The sequence below is a fragment of the Notolepis coatsorum genome, assembly GCF_963971535.1.
Source record: "Notolepis coatsorum genome assembly, chromosome: 5".
NCBI classification, from domain to species: domain Eukaryota; kingdom Metazoa; phylum Chordata; class Actinopteri; order Aulopiformes; family Paralepididae; genus Notolepis; species Notolepis coatsorum.
The window spans coordinates 11,754,168-11,769,913 of NC_140169.1; the positions used below are offsets into that span (position 1 = coordinate 11,754,168).

Genomic DNA, 15,746 nt, shown 5'->3' on the forward strand with positions numbered 1-15,746 from the left:
GCGACTTGCAGCTACACACAGAAATCCGATGGCTGAGCCGTCGGAAAGTACAGGAGCGACATTGAAACACTGCAAATGCAATTCAATGATCGGTTTGAAGATTTCAACGGCATGCAGTCACGGATAGCGCTGTTTGCCGGCCCCCTCACCGCTACGGTGTCAGAGCAGCCCCCACCGTTGCAGCTTGAACTGTGCAAGCTACAGTCAGATCCTTTTTTTCAAGCAAAGAGAAATGAGAGGGGAATTTCGTTTTGGAAACTGCTACCTGAGCCCCGCTTCCCACTCCTCAGGCCCTCTCTATGGCCAGTATGTTTGGGAGCACATACATACGTGAGAGCAATTTCTCAAACATGAAGCACATCAAGTCAAAGGAGAGAAACAGGCTGTCGGATGAAACATTATTTCATCTGATACAGATTGCATGCACAAACATTGAAGTTGACATTCCTGCTATTGTGCGCCAAATGGAGAGACCACAAGTGTCTCATTAAAGACAGGGGGGGGAGGAGATGATGAAGAGGTGTAGAGGGGGGGAAGGAGATGATGAAGAGGTGTAGAGAGGGGGGGGAGAGATGATGAAGATGTGTAGAGAGGGGGGGGGGGAGATGATGGAGAGGTGTAGAGAGGGGACCATTATTATTATTATTATTATTATTATTATTATTATTATTATTATTATTATTATTATTATTATTATTATTATTATTATTATTATTATTATTATTATAACCATTATTGACCCACTGTGGGGCGAGGGTGAATGTCATGCCAGTTTGATAAAGGGTCAATGGGAGGCATGTAGTATTGCACTTTACTTTACTTGCACTTTACTTGTTTACTTTTGTAGTGTTCAGATAACACTAATAACACAAACACAAAGCAGCATTCCTGCTGCATTTCACTACAACAGTAAATCAAAAGTGCAATAATAAATGATTTTGTTAAATGTATAAACTTGTATCCTGCTACTAAACAAAACATTCCTGAGTGCTTCATATCCATAACATGCATTTCAGTGTTATAATGTTTTGTTTAGTAGCAGGATAAAAGTTTATACATTTAACAAAATAATTTATTATTGCACTTTTGATTTACTGTTGTAGTGAAATGCAGCAGGAATGCTGCTTTGTGTTTGTTGAGCAGTGGGCTTTAAGTTCATACATTTATTTTATTAGAAGCCTTAATTATAATTGATCATGTTTGTATATATTTGGGGTTACAGCAATACTTTTAAATTCAGCTGTTTATAAATTCATAAAGTTGAAATTGCATTACTAAATGCATTTGAAATGGAATAAAAACAAAGTTACAACAAATTATAATTGTTTATATACCTTATTTATCACATCTGTGACTATTATGGGCTATTTGAGTGATGGGGTACTACTGGCGGGACTGCCGATAAACAATGCGGCCCCCCAGATTGATTGTGGACATTTTGTGGCCCTCACCATATACAAAGTTGCCCACCCCTGCTCTAGTTGATTGATTGAGCTCTTGAGACAAGGACTAAGCAACGGGTAAATATGAGTTTTTCTAATTTTATTTGCTGTATTTTGTTGCTGTAAAGGTTTAGTTTTTTTTACATAGATAATGTCTGAATACATACATGATTTACAACGTTGTGACGCTTTAGCTCAACTGGTTAGTGCAGCTGCCTGTGGATCCTATGGTCCCAGGTTCAAATCTCTTGGTTTCACAATTTTATTATTATTTTTTATTCATTTATGCATTTCTTTATCCATTCTGTACTCTGCACATTTTGCCACTGTCGTGTTCATATGGTTGTGTTTACCTCCGCCTGAATAACACCCCCCGTTGTAAACGCGGGCTGGTTCGCCAGAAAGCACCAAGGTTCAGAGGCTCCAGAATGGCCGGAGCCTGAACCGGCGCCCTGCCGGTGTGAAAGCGCCTATAGTGAATTTTTCATCAACAGATCATGAATGTACGTGAATATAACCTACATGTCAAAGAAGTCGCTACCAGTGCCCAGGAAATGAACATTTAACCTCTTAACACATTCGTGGCCAACCACATATATACGTGTTTCGGATCCAACGCTTGAAGAAGGTTGTTTTGGCTTTTATTCCATTGTAATATCCTACTCAATGTCACCGAACGGCACTGCAGATTTACTCTACTCTTGGAATTCGGAAAAGTGCATTACCGGCCAGATCCTCGTAGGGGCGCTGTCTCGATAATGCAGTGTTCCCTGTTACAGACCGGTGTTTTTTATTTATTTTTTATCATGGGGTTGATTTTTTTGTTAGCCTAAAGCTATGCGTGTAACCGATCGCCTGGAATAGTTTTTGGGACGCTGAATTCAGTATGCAGTAAAGGAATATAGCATCAGCCAATGGACATATGTATCTACCAGATGGCGATCGATAACTGGGAAATCCTTTTTACCGGCCACAGGTAAGAGCGATTTGACGTCAATTTCATGCTGATCAGGCCTTGCTTTGATAGCCATCCACCCGGTCAGCGAATGAGGCTACTGAGGCTAATGCCGTTATTGGTAATCAATAATCAGAAACGACGTCCCCCGCCCCCCCGCGTCTATATTTATCACAGCCGAAGAGTGCGTCGCGTTTCTCTGATTGGCCATGACGCCCATGTGACCGCGGCAGCGCGAGAGAGCGGCAGTGCGGAAATAGGCTGCATCCTCCACGTCAAGAAAGACAGACAGGCATTCTCTGTGACAAACCCTAACCTTAACCAACTCCGAAATAATGCCTAACCTTAACCCTCCCTAACCTTAACTTAACCCTAACCTTAACCAACTCCGAAATAATGCCTAACCTTAACTTAACCCTAACCTTAACCAACTCCGAAAGAATGCCTAACCTTAACCCTCCCTAACCTTAACTTAACCCTAACCAACTCCGAAATAATGCCTAACCTTAACTTAACCCTAACCTTAACCAACTCAGAAAGAATGCCTAAACTTAACTAGCAGAAGAATGCACATTTATAGCGAGAGATGATAAACGTAAAAAAGAAAAGGAAAAAAAATTGAAGTGATTCAAACTTGTGACCAACCGCACCGCAGGCTCCACAGCACGGCGTATGTACCAGTTGAGCTAAGCGTCGATGGAAAAACATCGGGGATTACGGCTACATAATGCCGCAAGCTCTGCCGCTCCACTCTGCGGCTGCCGCGGGGCGTGTCGCAGCCAATCAGGGAAAAACGCGGAAGCACTCGGCAGCACTCTTCGGCTCCAATTAAAGAATAGGCCGCCCCCCCCCCCCTTTCATGCATTCATGGTGGACCATGATACCGATTAAATGCATTTAGATTTTTAGCTCTAGCTTGTCTATAGCCGAAACGCCATTCGATTTAACGTTATTAGCTTAGCACCCTATATCTCGCCTTCCAGGAAATAACCCAGAACATTCTGCTATAACGTTCATATTCACGACGCTATAAAATGGGAACGGATTGATGAAATTGTTTTTTATTTAAGGCATATTGAAGGGACGGTTTATAGTGTCAATTAGGGCTGACCCCTATTAGTCGATTAGTCGACTGAAAGGAGCCGTAGTCGACTGCCAACCTCTTTTTATCATTCTTTCCCAAAGAAAAGAGGCCTAGAAGCGTGGCAAACGCTAACGGCACGCATACCAGAGGCTAACTGCCTACGAAAACAGGCACAGAGGCACTGAAAGAGGATTTCACCCATCTGATGAACACACTAGACTAGACAAATATCAAGATGTATCCATCAGTGGACCAATTGCATGTTTTTACAGAGGACAAGAAGCCTTCAGTCGACTCCTTCAGACATTAAGCACCCCCCCACAGCCCCAAAAAAAAGATATTATAATTTTTTTTTAGTCGACTAACAACACATTTTTGCCAATCATAGTCAACTATCCAAATCCTTAGTCGGGGACAGCCCTAGTGTCAATTGACAATGACAATGGACAGATAGCAATAATATAAAGTATAGATTTAGCTCTACAAACAGCCTCACGCACAATGAAACCTTGTTATGATAAGATGGCCGTATAGAGTGAGATTAGACGGATCCCAGTGGCCGCGAATGTGTTAAACCCTAGCCATATTTTCAGAAAATTCGCCTAAAAGTACATACCCAAGTAAATGGAAGATTGCTACACTTCTAGAAGGTCCATTTTCATGTTCTTGGTATCTAGGGACATCTATGGACCTTAGGGAATGTATTCCCTGTGTCAGAAATATTGTGTCCGTTACTATACTCAAGTAAATTGTAATGAACCAAAGGAAAATATAAATTATTATAATTGTTTCCCCCCCCCCCATCTTTGACGGTGAATAACACCATGCTAACATTGACCAGACGTGAAAAATTGCCACCGAGCTCATTCAGCACCTTCTTGAGATCAAGTGTACTAAGAATATGAGCAAATTAATAAAGAGCAGATGATTTACAGGTTTTTTTGTAGATAAAGTACTAAATGTTGCCATCTGGACACATGCAATTTTAAATATACAAGATACAAGATACTTTAATGCCACACAACAATGGTTGGTGGTAATTGTTTTGGGTAGATTGTTAAGCACTGGTTACATCAACATGAAACAGACATCAAACGCCCCCCTCCCACCTCCCAATCCCACAATAGATACATAAATACATATAGGACAGTCACGGTAACGGTGTCAGTCAGTGACAGATGCTTGCCCGTCTGTGCAAAGCGGGGCGGGCCAGGGTGTTCAGTGTTCGGACTGCTGTGAATATAGAATATCAGGCCTAGGGCGGCTGGGTGGCGCAGCGGACATTGCGCTCGTCACCAACGCACGAGACACCGGTATCAAATCCGGCTGTCGCCGTTGCCTCCGGCTTGGGCCAGCCGTCATACTACTGTAACTCAATTGGCAGAGTTAGCGGGTGGGAAGTCGATGGGTGGTAATCTGGACGTTATAAACAGCGACTCCTGCAGGTCGGTTGGGGCACCTGCACAGCAGAGACAGGAAAATGGCGGGGGCAGAAACAATATACCTTGTATTTTATGGCAATAACGTTCAGGTTTTTTCGACCCTTGAGATATAATCATGAAAATAACGTAACAATGTTTTACCCACATCGGCCGGCTGAGCTTCGACAGCGGCTGGTGTGAGCTCGGTAGTGTTTTTTTAAATATTTTTTTTATGTTGACGGTTTAGTTTAGTTTGTTTAGTTTATTTATTTAGCACATTATTTAAAAAAAAAAACAGTGCTAGGAGGGAACGAAGCCCAAAGGGCTTGTACAAAGTTCCACTCCCATCTCATTGTCCATAAACAATATGAACGAAATACATGTAAACATGGTCTAGAAAATAAACTACAAAACAGGATCAGAGACATAAGGCAGACACTATAGTGAAAACACGGAAGATTGACACTGTAAGAAGATTTTTTTTTTTCTTTTAGTACAAGAGGGCAAACGAGAGGAGAATAACATTAATAGTATATAATGAGGAAAAAGAAACAAGCAGCCATACAGTAGATGTAACACTGAGTAACTTAATGTGATGGTGATTTATGATGAAATTAAATTACATTTGAATTGTTTTTTAAATATAGATAAGGAGGTTGTTGACCTCAATGATGAACTTAGAGTGTTCCAGAGTTTAGGACCTCTAAAGCTAATGTTGAATTGATGGCTAGATGTCCGACAGAAAGGTAAGTGGAGTTTATTACTATGGTTTGTTGATGATCAGGCTTAAGGCGTTAGTTAATAGGTGAATCGAACTAATCGATTCAGATTCGACTCTCTACGAGATAATCAAATCTGTTGAAGGACTCTTGTCTCCCCACCACTAGAATGCATGCTGCACTACGGAGTAGGATGAGGGACAATAAGGTTCACCACTAGAATGCATGCTGCACTACGGAGTAGGATGAGGGACAATAAGGTTCACCACTAGAATGCATGCTGCACTACGGAGTAGGATGAGGGACAATAAGGTTCACCACTAGAATGCATGCTGCACTACGGAGTAGGATGAGGGACAATAAGGTTGAAAGACCTGCAGAAGACCTTGTATTGTGTCCCCGGGGGGGTCCCGGGCCCAGGGTCCCATCGCAGGACGTGGTGGAAGTTGAGCGAGTGGACAGATACATTGTCTGGAGCCAGCAGGGCGCCCAGAGCTGGGGGGGAGAGAGAGAGAGAGAGAGAGAGAGAGAGAGAGAGAGAGAGAGAGAGAGAGAGAGAGAGAGAGAGAGAGAGAGAGAGAGAGAGAGAGAGAGAGAGAGAGAGACAGAGAGACAGAGAGAGAGAGAGAGAGAGAGAGAGAGAGAGAGAGAGAGAGAGAGAGAGAGAGAGAGAGCGCAAGGGGTGGAGAGAGAGAGAGAGAGAGAGAGAGAGAGAGAGAGGGGACCATTTGACAAAACGTACCTCTCTTCATTCAGGGTTCCCACATACATGAAAGAAAATATGATTTGAGAGATATTTGTAAATGTACTGTTCAAAAAGCTAAGAAAGGGATTAAAAGGAGGTTATTGGGGTTAACTTGTGGAACAATGCTGATATACAGTTAAGAATGAGTAATTCGCTTTTGCTTTTTAAGAAAATGGTTTGTAGGGCGGCTGGGTGGCGCAGCGATCTAAGCGCTCGTCACGAACGCGAGAGACACCCGTATCAAATCCGGCTGTCGGCGTTGCCTCCGGCTTGGGCCGGCCGTCATACTGACTCAATTGGCAGAGTCAATGGGAGGGGAGTCGATGGGTGGTAATCTGGTCGTTGTAAACAGCGACTCCTACAGGTCGGTCAGGGCGCCTGCACAGCAAGGACAGGAGATGAGGGTAGTGGGAGCCTTCCACACGTTACACCTCGCCAATGAGAGTCCGCGCTGGCAGGTGAAAAGATGTGGCTGGCTGACTCTGCATGTATCGGAGGGGACATGCGATAGTATCTATCAACCCTCCCTACGATCGACCAGTGGGGGGCACATGCGAGCAACGATCAAGACAGGGGAGGGGGGAATTGGCATGACTAAATTGGGATGGGAGAAAAACACAGAAAAAGGAGGAGAAAAGGTGTATATACAAAATAAATGGTTTGTAAAACTATTTTTGAAAACTAGGTGAATAATACTGTTTTTTGCCATTTTCTTTTAGAATACTGTTTGAGTCTTAATTTTGTTAAGAATATAGGACAGGCATATATAAGCATTATGCTTCAGTCTGTACCTTTTCAGTCACTGTAAAATCAAATATTGTTAAATGATTGTGTATATTGTATTGTGTGAGATGATGACTGAATAAACTACTACTACTACTACTACTACTATAACTACATTGCGACTATCTTTCATTTTCAAGGATGTCGCTTGAAGGATACAATTCACTTTTAAATGCTGTTTTTTAAGCATATCCTTGGCCTGCTTGCCAGCTAGAGCCAGCTAGAGCATCACACATGAAGAAATGAGGAAAAGCAGTTGGAAAAACAGTTGGAGCGAGCGAGACAGTGACTCGTCAGATTTTATTAAAACAAAACAAAAATAAACCATTTCTTGATTCAGAACAATTTAATCATGGATGAACAAAACATTCAATGTGAATGGTTGATTTGAATTTCAAGGACTTTTTAAGCACCTTGTTAAAAAATTTGCTGTTTTCAAGGAATTCCAAGCCTAGACTTTTTTTTTATAAGCACTTCAAGGACCCTGTGCGAACCCTGTTCATTGTATGGCTGGGCGATATGGCCAAAATATTATATAAATGTTGGGAAATGGTGCATTTATATGGCACTTTCATCCAAAGTGCTTTACAATTTTTGTTCCTCACATTCACACACCGATGGCACGAGAGGCAACCATGCAAGGTTAAGTGGTTAAGTGTCTTGCTCAAGGACACTTCCAACATGCTGCCCGGGAGGAGCGGGAATCGAACCGGGAACCTTCTGACTACCAGACGACCGCTCTATGTCCTGAGCCACTGTCACCCCTCATGTGACAGTTTTTTTTTATCCACTTTTTCTCCCCATTTTCACGTTGCTAGACTATGCCTCCCACTGGTCGGCTGTAGTGAGGATAGAAGCCTTGCATCACGTGTCCCCTCCGGTACACGAGGAGGCAGCCTGTCGCATCTTTTCACCGCAGCAGCTCGAACTATCAGTGGCGAGGAGTAGCGCGTGGGAGGCTCACGCTGCCCCCGCTACTTCCTGTTTCCGCCACACCGCCGTCACCCAACCGACCTGTAGGAGTCGCTGTCCACAACGTCCAATCCCCACCCTCTAACACTTGCCAATTGTGTTAGTATGAACGACCGGCCAAGCTGGTAGCAACGCAGAGAGCTGGGCTCGAACCCAGCGTCTCCTGTGTTAGTGGCGAGCGCCTTGCCCACTGCGCCACTCAGCCGCCCACCTCATGTGACATAAGGTATAATTGTTGTTTTCCAGTAAAAAATACAATGTGATATGAAATGTTTTTATGTCGCGTTATCTTGTAATACCCCTCATGGTGCCTTTTCATTCAAAATGGTAAATTTTCCTTTCCCTTTTCTAACGGCAAGAATTTTTTCTTTAATTAAAGGGGAACTCCACTTTTTTTGGAAATTAGCTTATTTAACATCTTCCCTGGAGTTAGACAAGAAGATGCATACCTTTTTTGTCTCTGTGCGTGCATTTTAGCTTTGGGAATAGACGCTCCGTTAGCATAGCTTAGCTTCATCACTGGAAGTGAGGCAGGACAGTAGCCTTACAGTGCCTTACAGTGTATTGCAAGGTCTGACATTGACCAAACTTGATATGCATGACCTTGGTGGGCTCTAGGTCAACTCCTGAAAAGGGGGTCAATGTCAGACCTTGCAATCAAAAGTTAGGGGGCGCACTGAAATTATGGCAAGGGTTATTAGCCCCCTAACTTTTGATTGCAAAGTCTGACATTGACCCCCTTTTCAGGAGTTGACCTAGAGCCCACCAAGGTCATGCATATCAAGTTTGGTCAATGTCAGACCTTGCAATACACTGTAAGGCACTGTAAGGCTACTGTCCTGCCTCACTTCCAGTGATGAAGCTAAGCTATGCTAACGGAGCGTCTATTCCCAAAGCTAAAATGCACGCACAGAGACAAAAAAAGGTATGCATCTTCTTGTCTAACTCCAGGGAAGATGTTAAATAAGCTAATTTCCAAAAAAAGTGGAGTTCCCCTTTAACTTAAAAAATAAAGTATATTTTATATATATATATTTTATTAAAAAAAGAGTATTGTTTTCTTTTTACAAAATGTATATTACTGACAGTATAGTAAAGATCCATATTCAGTATACCTCCCACCCCTACTTCATGGCATTACCAAACGGCTGGTATTACTCATACTTCATAAGACACATGTGCACTGACTGCACACAAGCACTTAGACATGCACAGCTCTAGAACACTGTAACACAACTCTTTGGCATGCACCCAGACAGTTACAGTGCACACACATTCAAATGTATTGGTTTAGCCTACTTAAAGGGCCACTTCACCAAATGCTGATTTATTTTGCACATAATCTCACACACATCCAAAAACTCTAAACAGTTTTGCACAAATTAATTTAGTTTGACAGTTATTGAGAGTAAATTAGTTTGAATATGGCCATCAGTGATGTCATTGGGGACATTGAATCCTTGTGTTGTGCATTACGTCTGGACTAATGTAATGCACTTTTTTCAGGCCTACCTAATTCAAGCATCAAAAATCTTCAACTTGTGCAAAATGCGGCTGCATGTATACTAACTAGAACTAGATAATTGTATCACATCACACCAGTTTTGTCCGCCCTACACTGGCTTCCTATTCAAGCCCGATCTGACTTTAAAAAGTGGTACTCCTCACCTACAACATTTTAAATGGGCTTGCACCGCTCTATCTATCCGATCTCATCTCCCGATACTCGCCCGCTCGTGCTCTGCGCTCACAAAATGCGGGGCTTCTATCGATTCCTAGGGTTAAAAAGAAATCCGCCGGCCACAGAGCCTTTGTCTACCGCGCTCCCTACCTGTGGAACAAATTACCTGCCGTCGTCAGGGGCGCCTGCTCTGTCGAAGCTTTTAAATCCCTGCTTAAGACCCATCTTTTCTCTCTCTCCTTCAACCTACCCTGATCTCACCTGGTCGGGGACTGACCTTTTAGATTAATCTGTCTAGTTTAGTTAGGATGTCTATTTTCTCCCATGTCTGACAGACATGGGAGAACCTTTTGGCCTCTGTCTCTGTCTCGGCCGGTCCTGTGGAACGGCTTCGTGTCGCCTTCTGTCTGGCCTGCAGTGCTGAACCTTCTGAGTGGCTCCTCCTGCCCCCACGGGATGTGCGGACCTGGGCTGTTGTTCTCGTATCTCACCCTGTGTCCATGCGCTTGCAGTGGTTCTATCGCTCTATTTCACAATTTTCTTGTATACTGTGGTTCTGCTGTCGCCATGTGTGCATACATGTGCTCACTGCATGTATCTGTTGCTCCATCTCCGCCCACTACAAACATGGGAACTCTCTAACCCCTGTCCCAACCCCCCCATCTCTCTGAGTGCTTGTCTCGTAGTGCTGACCAAGGTGGTGGATGTCTCTGGGTCTTGGCCAAGATGGATCAGCTTCTTACCGTCTTCTGTCCGTGGTCTGTCAACATGGTTTGTGGTCTGTCAACGTGGTTTCATTGCTGGGTTAAGTACTTCTATTCTATTCACATAATATGCTTACTTCATATATCTATTCTATTCACATATATGCTTACCACTTGTATCTATTGCTATGTCCGCCCATTACAATCACGCAAGCTGTCTAACGCCTGTCCCGTCTCCCTGTGAGTTGCTGTCCCGAAGTGATGACCGGAGTGTCGGACGTCCCGTGATGAAGACCGGGAGGATGCGACCCTCTCTGCGTGCCCTCCTGTCTCCGGCTGTCTCGTAGTGATGACCGGAGTGCTGGACATCCCGTGATGATGACGGGGAGGTTGCGACCCTCTCTGCTCCGCCCCCTATCTCCCTGTCTCCGGCTGTCTCGGAGCGATGACTGGAGTGTTGAATGTCCCGTGATTAACTCTTTCAGTGCCACGCCTGGTTTTCCGTTTTACCGCTTGAATGCCACCATCGGCGCCAATGTTAATGTTAATATCGCCTAATCTATGTTTTAAATTATGGCTATGTGTCTAATCTGCCCATCGCATTATCAAAGACTATTTTCCAGTCAGTGCTGTGAAGGCAGATTGTTTTTTTATCGCGTCGTTTCCGTTTCAGAGCAGTTAGAAAAGCCCCCGTTTTGATATAAAAAACAGCTCATTCTGGAGCATTCTATGAAAATCGTCTTTTAGTGGAATATTCCACAACGTTGATATTCGTCGGCCTTTTTATGAATCGTTTTCAAATAAACGCTAGATGATCAATATTATACGTGCACGCAAGCACATTACGGCCGCGCACTGATAATCGCTCCGTTGATTTCCTCACAGACTTTTACAGTGAAACCGAAAGAAGACATTTCACAAAACAGCTTATAACTTCATCAAACTTACTCCGATTATCCTACCACTGATAACATAGAGTCCTTACCTCAGTTACCTGACATCAGATGGTATCCAACTGGTATATTCCAATTCCTAATCACCATTCGAAAAAATCGATACGTGTATGGATCCAACGCGACACTGTAGATCTCCATGATCCGCAGGGATCTGAGGCTCCAGAATGAACTGTGGTAACCCCGGCTGGATCAGTGAACTGGAAAATGTGGAGTACCGGATTTTTTTCCCCATTCATTTTCATTGAGTCCATTCCAAAGTCACTTATGTCATCTGGGAGACGACAGGGGGCGCTTTTTTCCACAGTGATCACCGGCGCAGCTCGGCTATACTCGGGTAGGCTCGGGTGATGCAATAATTTTTCAGATCGCAAAAAAAAATAATAATAATAATTCCGAGAAATCTCGTGAGTGGCACGCAACCACCTATAAAAAAAACCGAGAAATCTCGTGAGTGGCACTGAAAGAGTTAAGACGGGGAGGACACAACCGTCTTTGCGCCGCCCCTGTGCCTCAAATAGATCCGCTATCAGCTCTATCTTTAATCTTTCAAAATGTTCAGTTGCTATCGCTATCAGCTCTATCTTAAATTTTTCAAAATGTTCAGTTGCTATTTCACTACACACATGAGTGCATGCTTACCAACTGTCCGTCTACAACACTACTATCACCGACATCTAAGAAGAGAGATCCCCCCTTGAATGGCCCTTCTAAGGTTTCTCTCCTCCACACTGCCTGTGGTGCATTTTTTCCTATTGCTAGGTTTTAGTGAGTTTTTCCTTACCTTCGCGTGGGGTATGTCTGGGAGTGTTTGCATTCATTCATTTATTTTGCATTTATTTTTTATTTGTTGGACCTTATGGTGTTCTTGTTTGGTTCTTGACTTATTGTTATGTTTCTTCTTGACTTGTTTAAAGAAGACGTGTCCGGCCCATGGGGACATAACGTGTGTTGTCGGGCCTTACAAATAAATTTGATTTGATTTGATAAGCCATCAGTCCATAATAAGACAAAGTATTGCTATCATTTCATGGTGCTGTAATTAACACAACACATGGATTCAATTGCAATAATTGGTGGCCATATTCAAACGAATTGACTCTCAATAACTGTCAAACTAAATTAATGTGTTTAGAGTTTTTCAATGTGTGTGAGATTATGTGCAAAATAAATCAGCATTGTTTTAGCAGTGATCCTTTAACTAAACACATGATGCAGAATGACGTGTCATTGGTATGTTGCATTTTTTTTAATAATCTCTTTTAAATTCGGGTGGGACGAGAGTTCTCCACTGAGGTTAAAGGTAAGGTTTATGAACACCGATTTCGCTGTAAAACACCGGTGTTGAGTATTGATTGCATGGGCGGTTCCTGTAAATCAATAATAGCAAGACAATGCAGTATTATAGTAATCCAAGGCTACGAGTTCAACTCAACAAGTAACGAGTGTTTAGAAACTACACGGCAGCTCACTTACCGCTAGGAAACTGTATCATCATCAACATAGTAGCGAGGAACATGTCATCTCTTCTCAGGTCTCGCCCTTTGTAGAAGACATTGTTGTCATCTGCAACAATAAGGTTAGGTTACCATTAAAAAACTATAATAATATGACACTATTATTATGAATGAATGTGAAATAATCATTTCATATGACATCATATCTAACGTTAGTTCGCCTAACTTAAACAAACAATGTTACCAACAACAATATAGACTACACCGATTATTACCCACCATAACAACCTTGTTCTTGTGGCTGTGCCCATAACCTCGTTCCCAGCTAATACTGTGCCCAAAAGCAGAAAGGAGATATTTGATCGCCTGACAACGGAAGACAAGTTTGCAGTCAGCGAGAGTAGGGTATATCTGCAGAGCCGCAAGCCAACGTCTGGGCGGGGCTTCGGGGCTTGTACTCTGTTTGAGGCGAGCTTCGGGGCTTGAACACCCGCCTCAAACCGAGTACAAGCCCCGAAGCCCCGCCCAGACGTTGGGCTTGCGGCTCTGGTCAATAGTATCCAGCTGCAGCCGTTCAGACCAGCGCTTACAAGCCCCGCACATACAAGCTCCGCACATAGCAACCCCTCGCTTCCATTGGCTGATTTTGGTCACGTGATTTTGGGTCACGTTGCACGTTGCACTGCGGGATTGATTGATTGATTGATTGAAAACTTTATTAACAGATTGCCGTATGATTTGGGTCACGTTGCACTGCGGGATTGATTGATTGATTGATTGATTGATTCATTGATTCATTGATTGATTGATTGATTGATTGAAAACTTTATTAACAGATTGATTGATTGATTGAAAACTTTATTAACAGATTGCCGAATGGGTACACGTGACCACAGGCCCTGATTGATTGATTGAAAACTGTATTAACAGATTGTAGAATGGGTACACGTGACCTGACCGATTGATTGATTGATTGATTGATTGATTGAAAACTTTATTAACAGATTGCAGAATGGGTACAGTGACCGATTGATTGATTGATTGATTGATTGATTGATTGATTGATTGATTGATTTATTGATTGATTGAAAACTTTATTAACAGATTGCAGAATGCAGTACAGCTCAATACACACAATTGTTAAGGGGATGCAGACCATGCAGTACTGTTACATTTGTGACATACAGTAAATATATACAAGGGGGAGGGAACTGTACATTTATGATGAATTGAAAATGGGGGACCCTGATGTAAACAAGACGGAAGTCTTTCTCTGGTCTGCATCCCCTTAACAATTGTGTGTATTGAGCTGTACTGCAGATATATTTCAATTGCCTTACTTATTTACATAAGTATTATAGGCCTACAGCAGTATTGTACAGACAGTCTGTGTGAAGTCTGTGTGGTTATCCAGCTGCACAAAGGCAGAGCAAGAGGCTCTACAGAGGGTGGTGAAGGCGGCAGGCAGGATTGTCGGGACTCCTCTATCAAACATCACCTCCGTCTTCACCTCCCGCTGCCTCCACCGCTCCAAGTGTATCATCAAGGACCAGTCTCACCCAGCACATCACCTCTTTCAGCTCCTTCCCTCAGGGAGGAGATACCGGTCCATACATGCCAAGAGTTAAATATTTAAGAACAGCTTTTCCCCCCAAGCAGTCAGACTGTTAAACGCTCATTGACTGTCCCCTCACGTGCACCATGCACTTACCTGGACTTGATAATCACTGTTACCACTCATCATGCACTTTATTTAAAATATTCTGTTATGTACAGTGTTATATGTGTTTCATGTATGTATATATTGTACTACGGTCTGTGGGAGCTCCCCTGAAATTTCACTCACGGTCATATAAGAGTTTTAATGTAGAAGGTTTTATTAATGAAATGTTGGGTATAAACTGGGAGGAGGTATGTTGTGAGGATGACCCAGAGGTTGCACTGGACTTATTTATGTCAGAAACAAATCAGCCCCATGGATAGATAGTAGCTTTTAATGAATTTTAATGAATGAGAGAGACATACTGTAGCCAAAAAAGCATCAGTGTGTTCCAGTTCTGCAGATGACAGACAAAAGTACCGTTCCTTACGTAATCAAGTCACAAAGTTAAATAAGGTGAGAAAAAGGGAATATTTTAAACCATGGTTATATGATGTGAGAAATGATGGTAAAAATCTATGGAATGTTTTAAATCAAATTATGGGTAGAAAATCCAATGTCTGTACACCTTTTGTTGAGTCATATGGAATTGTCCTAACCAAACCATGTGATATTGCCAACCATTTTAATGATTTTTATGCAAGTAAGATATCTCAGCTCAGGCAGGGAATGCACATCTCAAACAATACAAAATCAAATGACATAATTAAGAATATCATATTGAAAGATAAAGGGTGTACATTTGATTTTCAACAGGTTGAGGTTAGTGATATTGAAAGGTTACTCCAGGCTCTACCTGACAGCAAGTTAGCTGGCACAGACAACTTGGATAGTAAATTATTGAGAATTACTGCTACGATCATAGCAAGTCCAGTGTCATATTATTAATATATGTATACAAGTGGGCCTATGTCCAAAGAGATGGAAGGAGGCTAAGGTTACTCCTTTACCCAAAGACTCCAAATCAGTTTTTAATGAGGGCAACTCCAGACCTAATATAGAAAAGATAGAAAGGCTGACAAAGAGAAGAAGAGTGGAGCAGAAACTGGAGAAAGAAAAAGATGGAAATATTTGAGCATTCTCAGTTTTTTAGAGCCACACTTGCAAGACAGGGAGACCAGCAGCTATTTCAGGGAGATGGAGAGCCAGCAGACTGTGGACTCCTTGCTT

At 42.7% G+C, this 15,746-nt stretch overlaps 1 protein-coding gene across 3 annotated transcripts in view; it reads right to left on the minus strand.

The window, feature by feature from the left end:
- The window catches only part of crfb1 (cytokine receptor family member b1), a 39,919-nt gene extending 26,619 nt beyond the window's left edge, over positions 1–13,300 (minus strand). For 2 of the 3 annotated variants that reach the window (XM_084313807.1, XM_084313806.1), the window contains exons 1-3: positions 13,196–13,300; positions 12,936–13,025; positions 6,007–6,116 (exon numbers count right to left, since the gene is read on the minus strand). In XM_084313807.1, the coding sequence (XP_084169933.1) occupies positions 6,007–6,049 (43 nt within the window). In that variant the 5' untranslated portion in view covers positions 6,050–6,116; positions 12,936–13,025; positions 13,196–13,300. Of the gene's footprint in view, positions 1–5,995; positions 6,117–12,935; positions 13,026–13,195 lie in introns of all 3 variants that reach the window. The other variant, XM_084313805.1, reaches the window with a different exon arrangement.
- Between the last annotated feature and the right edge of the window lie 2,446 nt (positions 13,301–15,746).